Raw genomic sequence first — 22,426 nt, 5'->3', positions numbered from 1 at the left:
CTTCCAAATGAACATACGATATTATATATGCTTCAGGTGTACAGCATAGTTTTACACACCTATGTATGTAACTTATGAAGTGATCACCACTATTATATCTGGTACCATGTGATACCATTCACCTTGAATAACTTTTCTTAGACTCAATGTGAAGTTCATTTAAACAAACCGAATGCTGTGCTGGGATCCACAGCAGCGGCCAACGGCCCACGTCCACGTGCCCATGGCGGTTTCCACCGCTGGTCAGCGCTGTTGCCAGGGCTGCCCCAGGGCTCGTCCAGTTGCTGGACTGAGAGGGGAGGCATGTAGGTTTTGAGAGCGCCAAGTTCATTGAGTTGGCCTCCATCTCCGCCTGTCACCCCCTTTACAGTTGGGGGAACTCAGGCTTGGGGATGTGGCAGATAGGCAGTTTGCTAAGGACATGAGGGAACCTCAGAGCCAGGGCCTCCCGCTGGGTTTTCTCAGACCCTTGACTTGCTCAGTGGACTGAAGGCTGATGTCTGTGTTTTGGGTTGACTGTGGTGGGGACCAGCATCGGCTGTGGCAGCCAGACTCTAAAAAGGTCTGCTCTTAACCTCTACTCCATGCTCAGCTCTTTGTTGCCAAAAAAATAAAACAAGAAGTGAAAGAGGTGGGGGAAATAAAAGTGTTCAAAAGACCAGTTGCTTCTTCTTGCTCATATGGAATCTTTGGCTTTGGATTATGAACTGTGTGTGTGTGTGTGTGTGTGTGTGTGTTTTGGGGGTGATCCATTCTGCATTCCCAGAGACCAAAATAACTTGGGAGCTTTTCCCCTGACATTGCATCTTTTGGAGGACAGAGCACAGGGCGTGGGGACGGTGCCTCTGGGTTTGCTGTGACCAGTTGTGCGTTGTCAGTCTGGCTTCCTAGAAATGCATCCTGCCCTGCTGGGACAAGAGCTGTAAGCAGCCGACAGTGTCTCAGGGGCCGGGCAGCCCTCTGGCTGCATGGAGATCACTCGGGTCTCCTCGCCAGCCTGGACTTGCTCAGCAGCAGCAGACCAGCATGGCGCTGTCGACTGGCCCCAGATGTGAATCCTCTGTAACTCAGCTCCGGACATGATGGGACACGGCCCGAAAGCAGGAGGGCCCCCTTCCCGGCGCAGACGCCCCTCAGGTGTGTGTCGGGGAGGAGGGAGGTGTCTCTGTTCCAGCCCCTGACTGATAAGCCTGACTGTGGGGTTGACACCTGGCACTGAGCTGCTGGCAGCCCATCCGCGGTCGGAGAGGGAGCAATTGCGTAAATTGTTTACTGCTTGGGGCAGCCCCCGGCCTGGGAAGACAAAGGCTGCAGTGTGAGCTCCGAGCAGAAGGAAGGGACGGAGCAAATTAGCGTCCTCCAACCACACGCCCCTAGTTTGAATTTTTGACTCTTTTTTGGCTTTGGAACAAAATAGCATTTAAGTCGATGAAGAAATGGTGGCCTTGTTAATTAATCGGTTGGTTTGTTCCCGAAGCTGTCAAAGTCACGGTCACTTCGCTCTCTTGCTCCCTCTGGAAGACCCCTCTCTGGCCCAAAGTCCGTCACACCACGACTTCTAGACAGAGCTCTGGTGTCTCTGTGATGAGGGTGACTGTCGGTAGCAGAGATCTGCACTGCCCCCTGCACCGGAGACGTTCACGCATCGGATGCCTGACCCTCACCTTACGTTGCAAAGCTGCTGCGTTTCCTTCGCACTCGCCAGGCCTCAGCTCCACGGAGCCCCCTCGGGGTTCTGAACTTGAGCATCTTGACCTACAGGCTTCCTGGCCAGGCCTCGTTTGATTTTCCATGTTCATGCTCTTGCTGCCAAATCATTCTTTCCCACTTCTTGCTCTGAGTTAAGACTTGATGTTTATCCTGAAACTGGTTCTGCACGCCAGCTCCAGCGTTGTGAAATCTAGCTGCAGGGAGGCATAAACCCCGCCGTGGAGAATGGGTTGCGCTGCCATGCCAGGTGATGGGTCACAGCGAATGCCTGGGTACAGTGGGTGTTTAGCGAACACGTAACCATGGAGCTGGAGCCGGGATTGTGCAGGAAGCAAAGTCCTGGTGCCGCTTTTGTGGCTCCAGCATCCATTTCCTCCTCTTCTCTCTGATGATGCTCTCTCATCTACCCTCAAGGGTCCGTCCTTGCTGCTGGGTAGTGCCCCTGGACGTTCCGGTGCAGGGAACCGGGGGGACAGTTCAGATTCTCATCCCATCCTTTGCTAGCTCTGTGGCCTTGGACCTCATGGGACCTCTGAGCCTCAGTTCTCTCATCTGTTAAATGGGGGTGATGGCAGACTTTTGTAGCCCTTTAGGGGGGTTGGGTAGGAGAGCAGTGCTTGTAAATAATAATACCACGTGGTCGTTAGCTGCTCTCCTTGGGTGGTCTCAGACCTCTCCGACCTCTAGGCTGAGACACAGGCATATATAGCCCAGCCCTGGTTAAAGGAGGGGCCGTTCCTCCTCTCCTCTCTTCCAGAGATCACAAAGCTTCCTTTGGTAGCTACTGTTTTAATGAACTTCTGGTTGCTACTGAGCAGTTTCCCATTCCTGTTTCACAAGCGAGATTCCAGGGGGCCAAAGCTGGTCACTGGGCAGCTGCATCGCCCCAAATGCACTGACCAGCAAGTAAGTGCTTTCCTGCAGAGCGGTATCAGCCAGAAGCTACTCCTTGCAGGCGCTGAGAGCAGGCGGTGCCTGTGGGTGCCCGCTCCTGGGGTTGGCGCGGGCACCACGCCCACCAGCGTGGACGGGGCACGTTAGAACTTCGCAGTGTCAGCATTTTAACCCCGTTGTTTGCAAACACCAGTCGCCCTCTGCCCCACAGTTGAGGAAGGAAGCTTCATCTATTGCTTTCTATTCTGGAAGGGAGCCTGGCTCAGGGGGCTGGGCAGAGGGCTCGTATTTGTCTAATCTTTGACGTTGAGTCTGTGGCATGGGCAGAGAGGAAGTGGCAGTGTGGCAGGCCAGTTAATGTCTTACAGCATTTCCTAAGAAGAGGGTCTGGTCCCCATACCTGGAGGTGATGCAGGTGGGGACGGGACAGAGGACAGAGAATGCTGCTGCTTTCAGAGCCTGGCCGAGTAAGCTGGGCATGCAGACGTGACTTCATTGACAGCAGTCACGGTGCCCAGTAATGAGCTACCACGTAGCGAGATGTCTGTTGCTGTGTGCTGAATGGGAATAATAGGAAAAAAAAGTTGAATGAGTTACTTATATTTGGAATTTTGTGGTTCTTAACCTATTGCAATTTTTTTTCCAATTTTTTAAATTGAATGAACATATTGCAAATTTGAAAGTGAGACATCGTCAGTGTTTCTCTCTAAACTCTCTTATCCGTACAGTTTCCATTAACAGTCACCTTTATAAAGCGGAAGAGCTCACTTGGGGTGTATTGTGCCCGTTCTCATTAAGACGTGAATATAGAAACACCATCATATTCTCCTTTTCCAGCCATTCATCCACCAGAGCGTTTTTACAGGATTCCCTCCCTTAGAACGCCCCGCTCTTGCCTTCACCTACTTTGTCTTTGGTTTAATTTCACAGTCAAGGAGCAGGGAGGATAAAAATGGACCAGTTTTGTAATGGGGTGTAGCCCCACCTTCAAGGGCAGATAGCTTCTAGAGTCACTGTCATCTTTCACTGAGGTCCAGTGCAGGAGGGAGGTGGGGAATGGATGTTGCCATGGGGAAGTTTTTCTGTTCTGGGAAGACAGAGGCGACGAGGTGAGAACATCATGGCCTTGATTTGGAGAGAGAAAACCGAGCGAGCACTGGAGCAGGAGGTGTCTGTGTTCAGGGTATTGGAATATTAGATTATCTATGTAGGGAGCGCCCTGTACTCAGCCTAGAGGGTGACGTGATAGCTGAATGGAACGCAGGCTTTGTCCCTCTTGGGGTTCCCGTGTCCCAGCACAGAAGACCCCTAACTGCCACATAGGTAAGGCGGTGATTAGGGCTGGTGACGCCTGGATCTTGATATGATTTTTTTTTCTTTCTTTCTCCCTTATAGGATTCTCTCAAATAAGGCCTGTAGGAATTCTGTCTAGCCCAAATAAAGGTACACATCAAAAGGTCAGACTGTGCCCCAGACTCTGTCTCCTCCTGTCATGGGTGAACGTGATCTTTGGGAGACAGGCGTTGGCTATTATTTTGGAAGAATCTTTTGGGGATTTTACTTCTATTTGAAAAAGGAAGTTCTTATGTTGTTTGGTTTAATGTATTCACTGGGCTGAGAGAGAGAGAGGAGGTGAGGATTTAGTCCTTTACATTTTAATTTTTGGCCAAAAGAAAACCATGCTGTGTATGACAGCATCACCGAACGTCCAGTGAGGAGCGGGCTGGCTTGCAGTCTGGCTTGAGGCATCTGTCTGGCATGGGCAGAGAGAAGCTGTGTTCAGGTCGCAGCCTTTTGTGAACCAGCCGGGGGGCTCGTTTGAAGCTCTTCTTTTTAGGTGATGCCCACAGCAGGGGCTACCCAGAACCACTCTTATTTTCAGTGTCTGAGTTCACCTCGAAGAAACAACATGCAGTTTTATTGTGACACGTTCTCATGCGGATCTGACCAAAGGGAGACACTTTTTTTTTTTTTCTCGGTTGTTTGCTCAGATGGGCTGAAAGCTTTTGCTTCTGCTCAAACCACCCCAGGAGCAGAGAAAGCATCCGAGAGATGAGCATGATGGATTTTCCCAACTTCCTCTAGAAATAAGACTCATTGAAGAAGAGTTGGTGAGACCCGTCGACGTTATGAACCATGGGTATCTTTCCATGTCTATACTCCGCTCTGACTAGTGGCCTGTGGGCTGCTCTGTCATGGGTACAGGATAATTTATTCAGTCATCCCCCTGTTGGTGGGTATTTGGGTTGTGTACATCTTTAGTTTTCCAGTTACAGAAGAGGCCGCAGTGCCACCTCTTTGTTGGGCATCTGGATGACTGTTTTTCCTAGGACCCATTTCTAGAGGTGGACTGACGGATTGTGTTTTCATAGATACCAGTGAAACATTTGCAAACTAAAGAGCTTCCTTCTGTGCCCTGCTTGCCTTTGGAGACTGACTCCCCAGGGGGTTTGGTTTTTATTTATTTATGTTTTAGCTTCTTTGCAAACCGTTTGAGAGAAGAGCCTCTTAATTTGGAGTACAGCCTTGTTCACTTAGAAGGCGTGCTTAATTCCTGGACTTTTTTTTTTTTTTTTTTTTTAACATTTACAGCCTGCTCTTCCCACGAAGGACACCCAGGTCTGCAGACACTGCTGATAATGGTGCATTCCTGAAGGATGTTGCGCCCCACCCCGTGGCAGGTGGCGGGTCCGGGATGTGGCTCCCAGCGTGACCGCCCTCAGCTGTGTTTACCCCATCTCCTCGGGAGGGGGCGGGGGCCGCTGACGTCTGAGTTTTACATCAGTGAAAGCCAAGCACAATGTAGGGAGGGACCTTGTGTCAGGAGAGAGAAAGCTCTCACTTAGTAAGCTGGGCAAGGTAAATAGACTTAACTAATTGGGAGGGCAGGCTTTTCATAACCCTAGGAATGTGTCCTGTTCCCTCTGTGAAACTGTCACTTTTGCCAGGTCTCCGTCTCTTTTTCTGTTATGGTGGAATGGACATCATGTAAAAGGGACCCTGCTGACCGTGTTTCGACCTACCTTGAGCTCAGTGGCGCTGAGGACAGTCACATGGTTTGCGCAGCAATCATCACTGTCCAATCCCACTTTTCATCCTCCCCAAACCAAGGGTCCCCTCTTAACAAAAGGAGAGGCATTTGTGGGTATTGCAGACAACATTTGGGGGGTGTGAATAACCCACGGCCCTGTTCCCTGTAATTTGCCCCAAAAGACCTAAATTGACACCCAGCTGGTAGAAGCCATTCAACCCCCAGCCAAATAATGGAAGCCTAGGATGTTAATTATGGGGAGGCTCTTGGCCTCCCTGCCCGGGTTCCCTGGCCGCCCGGCCTCATCGAGCAAGCACAAAGGAATTCGTGGTGTTTTGCTTTGAGCACTTCGCGCGGTGCAGCCTCCGTAAGTCACCCAGGGACTTCGGCGCTGGAGGGTAGACACGCAGGCCTGCCCCGGACAAGCCTCCGTAAGTCACCCGGGGACTTCGGCGCTGGAGGGTAGACACGCAGGCCTGCCCCGGACAAGCCTGTTCCCCGCACAGACTGCTGTCTGCGCTGAAACACTTGTGTTTGGAGGAAGCTGGATTCCCAGCCCAACTCCACAAGACTTTCCAGAGTCAGGTGTCCAGGCGGGAGGAAGATGAGGCAAAGCTTAGGACAGAGAAAGACTAACAAACCAAGTATCTTCTACAAAAATGCTTTTTTTTCCCCCTTAAAAAATAAATTAAAGGAAAGAAAAGAAAAAAATTCCTGGTGCTCAGCATCGCAGTCCTCTCCCCCATTCCACAAGAGGACAAGCCAGATTCTCAGTGATGGTGACTTTGACTCTTGCTGATATCGTAAGGCTCCTTCTCCAACCTGTGTCTTAACCTTGCCCTTTTCTCCTGATCGTCTGTAGTACTGACCTCCTTTTGTGCCAGGCTCTGGAGGCTGGAGGGAGCTTAGGGAAAAAGCAAAACTCAGAAGCCAGCTAGAGTTAGCCTGTCTGGTTTGAGTGCATTAGGCAGAGTCTCGACAAGCCAATGAACTCATTCCACTAATTGTAATTAGCGTGAGGTCTTTAGCAGGTTATTGGGCTCCTCCAACTTCAGAGGGCTTAGATCGGCCTTCCCCTAATAACCATGCTTCATGCTAACTTGTTTAGAGCATTTTTATGCAACAAAAGCAACCACCGCCTACTCTTGAGTTAAAAAAAAAAAAAAAAAAAAAAAGAGAGCCCGGCTGGGCTTTAGAAAAAGAAATCTTGGTTGTTCTCACTTGTCTTCCAAATCGCTGTGTTCTTTCTCTATTCAGCCCCCTGGAGTTGCTAAGAAACTGCCATTTTAGAGAAAGGGTAATTAAATTTTTATTTTAATTTAAAGACCGGGCAGGCAAGGTTCTCTACACTCCTTAAATGAATGAGTGCCCAAGAGCAGGGCCCTCACTGGCTGTTACCCGATCAATATCCGGCACTCGGTGTGATTTGAGTCTCATGATGTTTTTCTGTCAGACAGAGCCGCTTTGAAATGGTTCTTTGTGACCAATACTGCTTAACTTTTTGGGGAGAAACAGAAGACCCACCGAGTGCCAGGAAAGCAGCAGCAACCCCGGGCTTGATTAGTTTATAGGTATAATTTAAGAACCCGGTTCTCCCTCTGACCCCGGGGAGGTGTAGTTACCCAGCCTGTAGCCACGAGGCCTCTCTGCTCAGTGGACGTTGTTTATGGCCTTGGCTATGTCGGAGCAAAAGTTGTCGCTCTCTTGTGAGCAAACATCATGTCCAGAGGAGGGCTGCCCTGTTAAAAAGTTTCAATAGGCAACAAAGATTTATGTTTCTCATCACCCAGGCATTTTCTCTGTCTGTGTCTCTGTCTGTCTCTGTCCCTCTCTCTGTCCCTCTTCTCTCTCAGCAGGACTTGAGAGAGAGTCAGTCTTGATATCTAGACTCCTAGCAGCTGGGCCTTCTGTCATAGAAGCATGGATTCATCTGGAGCCCTTGACAAGCGGGAGTGAGGGAGGCGGAACGTGGGTGGGGGAGAGGATTTTTCTCAGCACTTCAGTCTGTGTTTACTATATGTTTATTCGGTGGAACCTCATTCCAGCCGTCCAGCCAACTGTCCCCTCGGCGGCAGCCACACCCTTCGGGCTGCTTCCCATTCGGTCTTAATTTGGAATTCACACAGGGACCTCAGCATCCCTGTTTGAAAGGCTCCCATCCCCTCTGGTCCACGGGCCGTACAGCCGCAACCTTGGGACTCAGAGTATGTATTGTGAAAATTTGCAGTCATGACACAGGTGATGTGGTCGTCAGCTTTCCTGCTTGCCAGATATTTATTTCACTCCCCTGTCAGAAGAAGACATCGGAGAGTTAAATGTGCCGGAAGAGAACCTTGCCTAAGACTGTAAATCCTGGTGGAGAAGATGTGATTTTTTTGTCTGTTTGTTCGGTTACTACATTGAGGAACAAGAGGTGAACAAGCCCTGGGTTATATTCTCTCATGATTCATTGACCAATCTTTTTATACCAGCTTGCTTGCCCCGAAGCATTGGAAACCTGAGGGGTTCGACTTGCCCAGGGCCTTGTGACGTTCTGGGAAGCACATTAGCTGTCAGAGGGCCTTTGTGCCCTGCCTGTCACTGCCCATCGCCCACGGGGACCGGCGGTGGGGGCCGCCTGCTCCGTCCATCCCCGCAGGACCTGCCACGGAGCCAGCTCCCCCACTTGCCCGCTGCACTCGGTGTTCACCCCAGTTTTTCGGAAGTTAGGACAGGAGGCCAGGCGTTGTCAGCATCCCCTACTACTGATCACTGTTCTGAATGGGCTGACAGACACCAAGCGAGAGTGGTCGCGGAAGGATTTGGAAAGAGGCGCGCCGTGCGTGCAGGCGCTGGCCCCCGGGACCCTTTCCAAGATGTTCGGGGCAGAGAATAAGGTTGCAACGGAAATCAAAGCCTGATGTCGAGAAACGAAACATGAGGCCTACTGACTTTTTAAAAACATTTTAAATAACATTCTCTAAGGTTTCATTTTATACCGAAGCCAGCTGTAATAAGTTTTGGAAGATGGTGTAAGGTTTCGATTACAGAGGGATCCCGCTTACAGTTTCTGTGCCCAACGTGAGAAAGGGCTGGAGGGAGTGGCGGGGGTGGTTCAGGGGCTATTTTGTCGAAGGTGAGAAAATTTGGAAGAATGAATTCAAGACTGCAAGTGGGCGACCTTAGGCATGCAGTAATTTGCAAATGCAATAACATTAAACCATTGATCACACGTTTTTGTTGTTGTTGTTGTTTCTTTTTAATAGTGCGGATAGCAGTAACTTAATAACTGGAGCTCAGCAGCATGTTGGCCACAAGTAAAACAAGGCTGCGGCTCTGTAGTGGGCCCTGCCAGGGTTGCCCCAGTGACTCAACTCCCTGCCGAAGGCTGGCGTGGGCCAGAGATGTCGGGCGGTATGAAAGCGCCCATTGTTCACAGGGCATCGTGATTTGGTATTACACACACAATGTTTGCTTGTGAAAAGATTTATTAGAAACAAGCATGTTTAAGAGAGAGGACGTGGTTTGAAATTCCTGTCGATCTGGCTTAATGACATTTAAGATTTTATAGTACCTTTGTTTCTAAGAATAAATATTTAGGCCCACTGTAAATATTTATCTTTAAACACGCAAACACATGGCGCGGGAAGTGGAACACGGAGCCAGAGAATGAATGGGTCCCTCAATGTCACTTCTCTGTGGAAGGGGTAAACCACCCCAATATTTGACAGGTCCAAGGAGGCGTAGTTTGTGAGCTTGGCTGGCAGTATCCAGCCCAAAGGACAGCTCCCTTCACACTGCGAAGTCTCTTGGGAAGGTGTGCATGGGCTTTACCTCTTTCTTCTCCCATGGTTGGGGCTGGCCAGGTTTAAACCAGATCTTCATCCCTGCCAGCCCTGAAGTCCTGTGGTATCCGGCTGCCTTCCCTGCCTGACCAGGAGGCTCACAGTGGCTCGTTACTGGAATGCTGTGTCAGCCAAAGCCTGAGGGCTTCTGGTGACCTTCGAAGGGATCCCAGCGTTGCAACTGTCTGCCCACAAAATTTAGGTGTTTCATCTTCTGGGTTCTTTGCTCAGCCTATCTGGGTGGTGATGTTGGGGCAAATGAATGACTTCTCTGGGGCTCTGCAATCCTTATCTTTTTCATGTGAAGATGTAGGTAGGTGTCTGTGAAGCGATGGAGGATTCTGGAACGCCATGTGCTAAGTAAGAGTCACCACTAGCACTGTTTCTTTGGTTTAAAAAAAAATTTTTTTTTTTTAAAGATCAGCCACAGGCTTATGCAATAAAATCAATTTGCACATGGTCTGGCTGTAATCCAACAAATTCCACTACATGACATTTTAATCCGAAGGGCGCAAATAGAGAAAGGCTTAGATAGCTGTCATTCTAATGTGCTGTTCCCAGCCCAGTGCATGGGGAGACAGACCCAGGTGCAAATGTGGAGGCGTGCTTGGTGTGCTGACCAGGTGGGGTCTCCTCACTTCCCTTGGCAGTTTTGTTATGTGGAAGGTAAAGGCAGTGGTACCCACTTTGTGGGGAGGGAGACAGGGAGGATGGCTGGTGTGTGCAGGTATGTGGGGGTAGAGTAGTATTTGTGAACCCCCAGTGGATGCCTGGGTATGTGTGGCTCTTGACTTAGCGGCCACATAGGGAGGTTCCAGTTAGTTTGTAATTACAAGCGAGTGCCTCGTGGACAGGGTCCCACAGCAGACTGGCCCGTGACCTGATTCTTCGGGACCCTTGTGTCTCATTGCTCGTGCACTTTGACGTGGTTACCTCTCCAAGACTTCTGCAGAGCCCACCTCTAAGTTAGAAAAGGACCTTTCCAGACAAAAGACAAGAGGGGGAGTGTCCCTTGTTGAGAACCTTTTCCCTAGAGAGAGAGATGGGTGGCCAGTGGGAGTGGGATGAGACCGCTAGCCTGCCCTGGATGGGCCCTCCGCTAAGACAGGCTAAGACCTTGCCAGGATTTGGGAACTGGTGTCTCTTTGTTTTTTGTTTTTTTTTCCTTTCTTTCCTTTCTTTTTTTTTCCAGTGCCACATCTGAATAAACCAAGGAATGCTTACTTGTGCATCTAGCGTTTGGCACGCAGTAACACTTAATATTTATCAAGGAAATGACTGGGGGAATGAAAAAATGAACAAGTGGGGTAAATTCCACAGCAAAGAGAGAGAGCCATTTGTTCGTTTAATCTGTTTATAACTTTGGGCTTTAACTGTTAATTTACTTAAAAAAGAAAAAAAGTGATAAAAGTCTTCTCAGAGCATCATAGAAATGTATTGGGAGACACTGCACGTTATAGGAGCCATTTTTGGTACTCATGGTGACATTAAAGTAAATCTTGTCACCTGCCTGTGATGTTCAAGTTATGGTCAAGGTGAGTCTTTGGTCATTGTCCCACATGGATGAAGTGGAGAGGGGCCCACATCCCTGCCATTTGTCCTTTAGATTGTCAAAGTGTTTCCCCCCCTTGTTCATTAGGTGGCCACGAACCACCAGCAACTTGAGCTATAGTAGGTTTTTTTCTCAGGTTTCTAAGTAAGTATTACGAGGGTCGCTCTCTCGCAGTTTCCTTTGAAGTCGTTTTTTTTGTGAGGCGTTGGGCAGCCATGCTGTTTCAAAGGAGCCAGCCAGCAGACTTGAGACCTTCTTGGCTTGAGTTCACAGCCTTCTTCTGGACAACACACCTTATTTATTCTTCTCCTCCCCTCCCCCACTTCCCATCCTGACTCCCACTTATTCTACCCTCTCTCCACCAGAGCGATCGCCACACCGGCCCATCCTCCAAGCCGGACTGCCTGCAAACGCCTCCACCGTGGTCGGGGGTGATGTGGAGTTTGTCTGCAAAGTTTACAGCGACGCCCAGCCCCACATTCAGTGGATCAAACATGTGGAGAAGAACGGCAGTAAATACGGGCCCGACGGGCTGCCCTATCTCAAGGTTCTGAAGGTGAGGACTTTCTGAAGCCGATGGTACCCCCAACACGAGTTCTTTGATTTCCTGTTGCGTTTGAGGGAGGATGCTTCTCTTATTTGACTGGCTGGTATAGAGTGTGTTATGGGTTTAGGAGATATCATTAAGCTTGCTAGTAAAAATTCAGAAGGGAACTTTGGGGTGGTGGACAGAGGAACCGCTGAAGTTGGAGTCAGAGTAGTTCAGTTATTTGTCAGCCCTGAGATCTGCAAGATGTTGAGGCTCAGCTGCATGTCTAGAAAAGTGGGGACCATGGTATCATCTCCCCTCCAGGGGAGGCTGTGCAGAATAAATGGGTGAAGTATCCAGAAAGCTTTATAAAACTCCCAGGGGTTGGACTGATGTTTATTGTAACACCGTTGTTGTTTTCTCTTAATGTAACATTAGGCTCAAATTTTCATAGCCACCTTTTAGAAACAACGTAGAGTTTCCTTTTCAAAGAAATCCCTTCACCTCTGAGATTCATTCACATACGATATAGATGGGAAACTTTAGAAGATGCTTCTGCACTCATGACATGTTGAACAAGGGACATTTTCTACTCGTGTCTCTTTGCCTCCTTGCAAGTCCCCATTTTAACAGCATCAGCTTTTTTATTTTTTTTTTAGCTCTGTCTTGCTGTTCAGGATGGTGACAGCAAGCTAAGCCTGTGCCACATCCTAGTCCACTGTCCACCATTACCTCCTACATTGAGTTGCTCATAGAGCAGGTCCTTAAAAAGAACAGCCTTCCAATAAAACCGTAGGCGGTTCCATTAAGAACTCTCAGCCCACAAGGTGTTCTCTCCAGCCGAGGACGCTAAGGGTCTAACAAGCTGGAACAAGGTGACTAACCTGGGGCACTGCTCACCCATCCTAGGTGTCTGTCACAACCTTTCACCCCTCTCCACTGGGTCACTTCCGTCCACCGTTGACTTATATTGCTCTTCCTAAACCCATAGCCCTTCAGTACTGCTGTTCACATGTAATGGAGTTGTTCTCTTGTGGTGTATTGGTGGTGGGACCCTAGACGATGCGAAGTCCTTCCTGGTTGGCCGTTATATTGTTCTCTGTGTCTGTTCCAGCACTCGGGGATAAATAGTTCCAATGCAGAAGTGCTGGCTCTGTTCAATGTGACTGAGGCGGACGCTGGGGAGTATATATGTAAGGTCTCCAATTATATAGGGCAGGCCAACCAGTCTGCCTGGCTCACTGTCCTGCCCAAACAGCAAGGTAACAACGTTTTTGTTTTTTGGTTGTTGTTGTTGGTTTTTTGTTTTATTTTTTTTTAAGAAGGCTGAATATAGAAGCTGAAAGGACTGGTGCTTTGGGAGACTGCAGGCAGCTTGTAGGATAACTCTGTGGCCTCGGTATATTCATAATCATCTCTCTCTGGTGATGTGGCTGGTACGATACCAGCAGCCATGGAAAAATGCCCACAATGTTCAAACTGCTTGCTCTGATTTCTTCTAAAGATTACCCTCCACCCCACCCAGGTTTTAAGTCATTCCTTCTGGTTTGTCTGGTTTGGGCTGCACAGTTCCCATCATCACTGCACATAGACGCCATGGTGAACGCACACCGGCGATGCCTGTTGAATTCGCAGCATTGCATATCAGCAGAACCCCTATCTCCTTCTGCCCCCGACGGTTAGAGAAAGAATTGGCACGGTGTAGTTGGTCCGACAAGCCATCATTCCTCTGGTTTGTATAACTGGTGCTTATGAGATGCTGCCCTTGACCTTGCTCTCCCAAACCTGGGGGTAGTCTGCCTCATGAATGTACGGTTGGAAGCTGTTGAAGGCAGCTGGTTGACTTTTTTAGTTTGTCATGACTCACATTCAAATGTTTATATTTAAAAATAAATAAATAAAACAATGGGGGGAAGCGCAGTTCCTCTGCGATCAAGATTGAGCTTCACTCTATTCTGTTTCAATGCGACGTTAGTCAAGGTGGTTACGCAGGAGGGAAACTAACCAGGGCCCAGTAACCAGGGCGAGCCTCCGCTCTGGCGGATTCCCACGGGGTCAGAAGGGTGTGACAGGAGGTCTGCTCGGACTTCCCTGCCGAGTTTTCTTTCACAACACGATAATTGAGGCAGAACCATCCTTTGCTCATGGTGGGAGTCTGCAGCCCACAGAACCAGAACCTGACTTGGACTTTCCGGGTGCTCCACTTTAGGAAAACTACCCTAAATCCAAAGCCAAGCCGAGCCGAGCCATGGCCAAAGAGACCGGCTCTCTGTGGGTCAATTTTTCCATGTGTTTCCTTTGCATGCATCTCTAGGTGGTGAGGCGGTGTGGTGATGGGCCTGCACAGGTGAGCTGCTCCGTGTCGCTCAGTGTCTCTCGGTTGTGGGCTTTGTGGACGGGCTGCAGTCGGAACCTCCCCGCGGCCAGCACCCGCCGGAGCCCCGGGGTGCGGAGCCTCGCGGCTCCACGGCCCCCTCCGCAGTCATTCCTGTGTGTCGTCCAGCCTCTTCTTCTCTTGCTTCCCTTGTTTTCTAGGCTGCCGGTGTTAATACCACGGACAAGGAGATTGAGGTTCTCTATATTCGGAATGTAACTTTTGAGGATGCTGGGGAGTATACGTGCTTGGCGGGTAATTCTATTGGGATCTCCTTTCACTCTGCATGGTTGACAGTTCTGCCAGGTATATACTGCTCTTTCTCTCCGTGGTTTGTTGTTTGTTTGTTTTTTCCTTTCCTTGGTTGATTGCTATACAATTAACACAGCTTCTGTTCTCAGAAATGGCCCCTTTTATCGTTCCATAAAGATTAAAAAAATAAAATGGTTAAAATCACCCCCCCACCACCACACACACACATCCAGGGATAAGAACGTTGCCTTGGAAATTCACTTACAGTGAGATCCCACACTCACATTTATGATCAAATGAAGAGTCACTCTGAACACCCAAAGGGATCTTCTGTTGTCATTGAGTCAATGTATAAATTTGCCCATGCCCACTTCTCTTGAGAAGTTGAAATTACTTTGTAAAATTCAAAGTAATTTTTTTTGCTCATTTCAAATTCCACTTTGCGAACCCCTCCCCTCCCCCATATCCTTTTACCCCACATTCTAGTTTTAACGAGATGTAAACAGATGGACGTGAAGTCCAGGTGCCCGGGAGAGGCACCTGCATGTAGGGTGTACAGAAGCGGTGTGGTACCTACCTCGGGAATCGGTGGCTTGCTGCATGTGGCGATAGAATGGACTGTCAGTCTGCTTTTACTGCAAAGCATGCTCTTGCCTTCGTGAGCTTGATGTTATTTCTACCCTATGGAGAAATCAACATCAGCGAAGCCCTGTTGCCTGAATATGGCTGCTGTCTGAATCTTTAACCGATAGCTCTCTCCTGGTCAAACATTTGTGAAAAGCACTGTCTACTTGGATGCATCTGCCTCCTTTGTCATTTCCATTATGAAACTGCATAGACTGTGATTTGCTAGCTCCTTAATGTTCCACTCCAGTTGTTAACGCCTTATTTTTAGAGTACGGTGCCTACCTGCATGCATATTTTATCTCTAGCAAAAATGAATTGATCGTTGTATTTTGTGCTGTGCTGCTGAGAGTTTTGACTGTCTTGCAAGCATTTTTCTGATTACAATGTGTAAGCTATAAATAATACCATTGCATCCATTTTTCCTTTTGTCATGGATCTGCTTTGTGAATATTTGCTTCGAGACAGTGAGATGCCTCTTAGCTTGAGCTTGCTTGTACTTAGTGGCCCGGCATTCTGCAAGTGCCTGGATGGCACTCTGTAACCAATTTGCCTGACAGTACCAGCATATTAACTAAGAATGCAGTTTGAGAGAAGTACTCTTTGGAAATACACTGCTTGTTGATTGACCATTGAGGACTAAGGAGGGAACAGACTTTATTGGAAGTTGATGTAAGAATGTGCTACCTTGAGTAATTATGCACAGACTCACATGCAATGCCGTTTCTATTTTTTTTAAGGGAAAAATCATAGTGATGTATCAGTGTAACCGGATACACACAAAAAAATTGTAATGGTTATTGCTTAAGCAGTACTGTAAACTGTTTATGGTATGGCTATAACGGTACTACATTATAAGCAATTCTGTCCTCATGTTAAAAGCAGTTGTTTGTTTAGTTAAATAATACACTGGGCTATGTTAAGGAATTTGACACTGGGGGGGGGGCGCCAGCCTACTAGATGAATCTTTATTTCATTTTGTATGGGACTGTGTTCATGTGGGTTAATCACTCTGTCACCTCTTCCCTTGAAAGAGCTTGCCCACGTAAGACAGAGGCATCGTCCGCTCAGGAACAAAGTGGGTCTTGTTCATTTTTAAGAACTTGGTCTGCATCAGAGACCATCATGGAACACAGTCCTTTTATTGTGGGTGCGGCTGGCTGTCCTACACTGCCCAGGTGTCTGTGGTCTCATAGCCTGCCCTGGTGCCTGGTGGCAGCTGACCCATCACGGTCACTGGGTTGCAGAGGCCCACTGCAACCCAGTGAGGCAGTGGACAGTGGCCACCTGGGCCCTGGTGGTAAAGTGAGGAGCCCTTGGGTAGCCACCCTCATTCCAGAGAGGTGCATGGCAGGCCCACGGCCTGTGCCGTTCCATAGCCTTGAGTCCTCAGGAGCCCCTCGCCGTGAGCGGCCATTGCCTGTCGATGCCTCTAGTTGTGCCAGAATGCATCAATCCAGTGTCCTAACTCTGTGGCCTGCTTATCTCTTCCTCCCCTGTGAACCACCATCCAGCCCCTGTGAGAGAAAAGGAGCTCACAGCTTCCCCAGACTACCTGGAGATAGCCATTTACTGCATAGGGGTCTTCTTAATCGCCTGTATGGTGGTGACGGTCATCGTGTGCCGGATGAAGACCACGACCAAGAAGCCAGACTTCAGCAGCCAGCCGGCTGTGCACAAGCTCACCAAGCGCATCCCTTTGCGGAGACAGGTAACAGAAAGTAGATAAAGAGTTTGAAGAAATTGACCCCTCCCCCATGCCCCAGCCAGCTCTCCGGTCTTTCCCTCTGCTTGGGTGCCCCCTGCACCTGGGAGCGTCCAGGTGCGAACAGTTCTAGCGTGCCTTCCTGCGGCCCTCTCATTAGTGTTTGGGGCTCGGAGAGTCAATCCCTGATGCGTCAGTGGGGTCAACCGAGTCAAGTTCCCAGGGCAAGAGAGCACGAGGGTGTGAGACTCAGAGAGCTAATCAGCAGGACTGGAAATAACGCGGGGAGGCAGGCCCTTGTGCGTGTGATGAGACTGAAGAGTCGCGGTCTCTTTGAAGCATAAGCTACTTTTGTTCCTTGTGAGCTAATGCCTCCTCCCTTCCTCCTTCCCCCCTCTCTCCTTCCCTCTCTTCCTCCCTCCCTCCCTCCCTCCCTCCCTCCCTCCCTTCCTCCCTCCCTCCCTCCCTCCCTCCCTCCCTCCTTCTCTCTCCTCTCTCTCTCTCTCTCTCTCTCTCTCTCTCTCCCTTCCTCCCTTCCTTTTTGAGATAGGCTTATGCCACTAGTTGGAAAGGGAGGGACTGTAGTTCTCTTGGATTTATTTATTTACTTATTTACTTACTTATTTATTTATTTATTTGAAATCAAGGTCAGAAACCTGTACCCATGATGTCTTTCCAAACTGAATTTTGGCTCAACGGCTCTGATTCTTAAAATAGAATTAATTGTATGCATGTGTTATATTTTTGTTAAGTCATTCACAAGCATGGCCGAGGGTTTGGTGCGTGAGTGATTGCTGTATTGAATAGGCAACAGGTTGTTGTTAACCTCATGCTTGGGCTTTCACGGTTTCCTTTTGCTTTTGCGTGCCTGCTGATTGGTTTAATTTTGCTTTCGGGGAGGGGGGAGATGGAGGGAGCTAGAGCCTGCACCTCTGCCTTAAGCCGAAGCCCCACCCAGCTGAGCCACGTGGGACAGGAAGGAATGGTTGTCTCTGTTCTCTCTGCTCACGAGGGTGGGAGGGGGAGACAGATGTGAACGCAAAGTGTTTACAGAACTGTTTGGAACTTGGTTCCAATAAAGGTATTTTTTAAAAAAAAAACAGCAAGTAAAATGGCTAACACAATGGCTCTAATTTGGGGTGTATTGTAGTAGAGTTTACAGGTGCTTGTTAAAATTGCAGGGTCCTTAGTCTCAGCCCTCAGAGGTCTTGAATGGGCCCAGAAATCTGCATTTTAAGCAAGACCTCAGGGGATTCTGAAATGGACTTTGAGAAACTCTGGGTTCATCCCAGCCCTGCCCCTCCTGGGACTGAAGGCGGCCATGACATTTTCTGGACGAGGTGGTGGAAGGATTAGGAGCCAGATGGTCAGCAGCAGTTTTGGCACCGATCTGGCTGTTCTCAACCCAGCTCCTTGTTGACTTCTTTGAAGCCATGCTTTATGCAGGTTTCCGTTCATGGACTCTGAGGATAGCGTTTGGAGTGGACGTCAGGTACGGGCAAATGCTGAAATTGTTCTAGGAGCGAGGGAAAAAGGTCTCTACTGGGACACCCTTGCCCCACGAATGCTGTGGTTATTTAAAAAATGACACCACTATCATTCTTGAAGCCAGAAAGCAATGATGGGGCCACTTACCTGGACTTGGGGAGAGTTCAATCCTGAAATGACTCTTAACATGTCCAGGGACCTTCAGGTGGTCTAGCTGCCCCTTCCCCTCCCTCTCCTTTCTGTTTATCTCTGGGCCATTCTTACAGCCATCCTCATCAGAACTTGGCCTTAGGAAGCAGAAAAAGGAGTTGTATTCCCATTTCTATTATTATTATTTTTTTTCTAATAGGGAAAAATGCTTTCTGGAGGAAACCGATCCAGGCAGAGGTTCTGAGGTTTGTTCTTAAGTTGAGTTTGTATATAAGTTGGAACAGGTACATTTGCCTATGAAATGCAACTTAGACAGATGCTTGTCTTAATGCAGTATATATTTTTACCTTTCTGTGCCTATATAAATAAATAAACATTTCAAGTCTACAGAACCTAGCTCATTCATAACCTGGGGACTGCCTGTAATTTGGTGTTAGCCAGACATGGTCCCATAATTAATTTATCAACTTTTTTCCCCTGCAGCTGTTACAATGTTCTTCTTTTTACTTAACATAAAAGAGGCAGGTGCCCTTAAAATCCCCTTGACTCAATCCTAGCCACAGTTTTTATTTCTGGCCGGCTCGGGACTGGTCTTTCTTGACTGTCTCCGCCTAAGTTGGTCACTTTTCCCACACCCAAAGGAACTTTAGGATTCCTCCTCCTGCTTTCTCCCTCCCTCCTTCCTTTTTCCATCATAATTTTCCGAGTGCTTGGTCTCCCCTCCATCCATGAAAGACATGGTCTGCCACCTTTGCCAGTGGCTCCGAGGTTAGGGGACGGAGGGTTCATTTGAAATATGATCGCCTGTGGTTCAGTAGGGTCAGTTCGTGTAAGGAAAGCAGAGGGAAGTGGGCACATTCCACTGGGAGATTAATTAATCTAGGAGATTAATTTATTTGGGGGGACTGTTGACATTTCTTCAGCTCCTCCTAGATGTTAAAACGGGATGTGGGATTCTTCACAAAGAGCACTTGGTCCCTGAGCCCGGTCCCTTTGGTGGAAGGGGAGATGCTTATCAGGTACCTGGGTAAAAGAGGGTTAGTGGACTGTAGCCGGAATGAAATCCCCAGAAAGGCCGGCAGATATGTTGATGAAAGAGCAAATACCACAGGGATGCCAAGCATGCCTTCACCTGGCGGCAGGTGAGCCTGTAATCAGATGCCGTGAGGATGGCTTGGCCCTAGGCAGTTACGCTGGAGGCCATGTTTTTTGCCGCATTGCCCAGCATTGCCCAACCTTCTCCACTGTATGGGTAGCACTTGCTCCCTGTGATCCCCACGGACTCAGTTTTATCTTCTGGGCCCCACCCCTTACCCCCCCCCCCCCATCAGACCGCATTTCACTCAACTCAGTTATTGTTTTTAGAACAAGAGGTGTTTTTTCTTTTTTCTTTCTTTCTTGATCCTATGGTGAGTTTGTCCTTCTTGACATTACTAATCTGTACTGGTCTTATGGTACATGATAGACGTTTCGGTTAACTTTTTTGTCAAAAGTCTTTTTCTCCTGTCCGGAAGAAGAACTTCCTTGTGCTCATTTCCCAGTAACCATGAGGTGTTTTTGTTTTTTTTGGTGTGTTTTTTGTTTGTTTGGTTTTTGAGCCTTTTGATGGGCTTTGGTATTTGGAGAAAGAAACAATTTCTTTTTTGGTGGGGAGGCGGGTGGCACGTGGTCTGCCTGCCAGACCCCACCTGCTGTGCTGGGGCTCAGACACCGTGCCAGCCCCTGCTCCTCCCCTCCCACTTTTTTGCCCCACAGTGTGTAGAAGGGACCCCGCGAGAGCCAGCGCAGGGCGGGGCATCCTTGTGAGCTGCTGGCGCTGGTGCGGGTCTGCAGTGCCGCGAGTGGGCAGTGTGGCTGTGGTACAGCAGGCTCTGCACATGCATGAGTGGAAGAGAGGGCTTCCCTTTCCATGTTTTGCACAAATCAGTTAGGGGCGGGGGGAGAATGGTGCAAAGGGCACTGAAGATATTTGTTCAGGAGGCATGTGGTGTTGCCTGGGTTCATAGCATCGGCTTTTCAGTGGCAACATCAGATTCTTTCTCTGAGTCAGAGGTTTCCATAGGGCCCGATAGAGATTTAGCTGTCCCCACCTCCTGGGTGACGAGACACCCGTGGGTGCAGTGCATTGTCTTTTCAGAGGGAGCTGCAGTGTTTTTTCCCCTCAGACTTTGGTTTCTCCTTTTGGTTACTCATCTAGTAGATTGCAAGCCAGAGAAAAATCAAGGACGATCAAGGCCACGTTTTATAACAAAATCTTTGAGGCCGGTGGCACGTCCCCAAGGGCATCATGGACAGGACCCAGGTGGAGGGGGGTTGGTGGAGTGTGTGATGCAAGAGCCAGTTCTTGGGGTTGTGTATTAATGGCTATGAAACATACACCAAGCTCCGTGAAGGGCAGTTCCACTTGTAGGAGCTCATTTACACCCGAGCAGCTAAACGTCATGATCTCAGAGCATTTTCCGTAATTTGGTCAAACGGTCTCATGGACGCTCACGGGTTCCAGAAAACATTCAGGTCATTAGAGTGGTCATGGATGGCTTAACTGGAAATCTGCCCTCTTGTGTGGGCGCCTTGCCCTCCCCGGCCCCTGTTCAGCCGTTCTTGCCTTTCAGCCTTGGAAGGACCTTGACTGAGATCTGACCTGGAGTTTGGCTGATGTGATCTTCTAAGAACTAGTCCGTCTGGGACTGGTGAGCCATTGCTCTGATAGGTTTACCTTGCTCTCAGTCACCTCCAGGTGGTGAGAGCGTTTTGTATGGCTGGAGGGAAGTGATGGGCGGGGCTTATGGAGATGGTATGTTAACTCCAGAGCCTGGTGTTCTGGTTTGGGGACGTGGATTCCCAGCCCGAGTCCAAGGGTTTCTCTGGCTGTCTGTGGTTTGAGGGTGTTTGTCAGGCCTCAGGAATAAATCCACAAATACCATCTCTTGCCCTGGCATCTTTGACTACCCACCCTGTTTTCTGAGAGGTCCCCTCTGGTTGGGCATTCTAATCTAGTACGTATAGAGAGATAACACAGTTTCTTGGGGGCCCTTTAAAAAGAAAAATGGGGGAAACCCCAGTTCCGTGCTTAATCTCTCACATGTTCGGTGGAAACACACAGAAAGCACACTGAGCAAGAAGCCTGAAATACGGCACATGGTACAGAGAGATTCTGATTGTGAGCGGACTGGACCGAGACTGCGAGAATCTGTGCGAGAAAGCGCTGGCAGGGCTTGTGAGTGGAAGACAGTCTGCTAGCGTGTTGGGGTTTGTTGTTGATCAATTATGTAATTGTCACCATCAATGGAATATTTTTAAACGAGATAAACAGGAAACCTTGGAATTGAAAAAAAAACGGGATCTGATGGCGAAGATGATGATTTGTGCTGCTCCCCTCTCCCCGCAAAAAAAAAAAAAGAAAAAGAAAAAAGCATTAGTCGGATAGTGCTGAAGGATTTGGGGATTCCTCAGGGGCCTGGGTGGGAGGGAAGAGGCTCTGGTGAAACATGGCATCCGTCTGAACCAGGGGAAGACCCTTCTGTGAGAGGTCCTGCCGAGCTTGGACACGCGCTCGCTCCTGGAGTAAAGCGGAGTGAAGAGAAAGCCAGTTGTGCTTTACGGCCCCAGAGGGGGTCTTAAGAGCATAGTAAAAATGAATGGAGGTAAAATTAAGATATACCTCTGTAGACAGAGCGATTGAATTCTGTCGTTTCTTATACATTGGGTATTTTCTTACCTCCCCCCTTAGTGTTTTTTTTTTCCTTTAACAGAAATATTTTCCAAATTGGTCCATGGAATCTAAACCTCTATACTTAACATGAATAAAGTTGCCATAAGTCATCTTTTTCATAAACACAATTTAAAATATTTAATGATAATGACAGCGACCAAGTTTGGAAAGGTTTCCCATTTCCAAAGCTTTTCACGGGCAAACCTTGTTGGGACCCTCTGTTTGGGGAAGAGATGTATGTGCGTGAACTTTTGCCAGGGGTCTGTGGGCAAAGAATCCTTTTGGCTCGTAGGTGAGCCGCAGAGCAGTTTACTCATGATGCAGTGTTTAGCTCTTCTGTACGTGAGCTGGTTCCAAGCTGCATCTGTCATTAGGACATCCTGAGGCTCCAGCTTTTCTCCTGTCCTGGACTGTCCCCAGGTCCTCTTGTCCTCTGACTCCTAGATGCTTCATTTCTGGGGTTTGCTCTGTTGTTTGCTGGAGCCCCAGCCCTTCCTGGCTGTGAGCAGAGGGTCAGATTGGTAGGTCTTCCTTCTGGCACATGGTGTGACAGTATCTCAATTATATAGAACAGCCCAAGG

The 22,426-nt window shown here is 48.8% G+C and overlaps 1 protein-coding gene across 5 annotated transcripts in view; it reads left to right on the top strand.

The window, feature by feature from the left end:
- Positions 1-22,426, top strand: part of FGFR2 (fibroblast growth factor receptor 2) — a 103,967-nt gene that overhangs the window by 53,524 nt on the left and 28,017 nt on the right. For 3 of the 5 annotated variants that reach the window (XM_066240422.1, XM_066240419.1, XM_066240420.1), the window contains 3 exons: positions 11,377-11,567; positions 14,076-14,220; positions 16,305-16,501. In XM_066240422.1, coding sequence (XP_066096519.1) covers positions 11,377-11,567; positions 14,076-14,220; positions 16,305-16,501 — 533 coding nt within the window. Of the gene's footprint in view, positions 1-11,376; positions 11,568-12,654; positions 12,803-14,075; positions 14,221-16,304; positions 16,502-22,426 lie in introns of all 5 variants that reach the window. The other 2 variants (XM_066240421.1, XM_066240418.1) reach the window with 1 other exon arrangement.

This window comes from Saccopteryx bilineata, chromosome 7 (genome assembly GCF_036850765.1).
Source record: "Saccopteryx bilineata isolate mSacBil1 chromosome 7, mSacBil1_pri_phased_curated, whole genome shotgun sequence".
Taxonomy (NCBI): domain Eukaryota; kingdom Metazoa; phylum Chordata; class Mammalia; order Chiroptera; family Emballonuridae; genus Saccopteryx; species Saccopteryx bilineata.
Note: the sequence above shows the minus strand (reverse complement) of the source record. Positions and strands in the feature narration are given on the sequence as shown.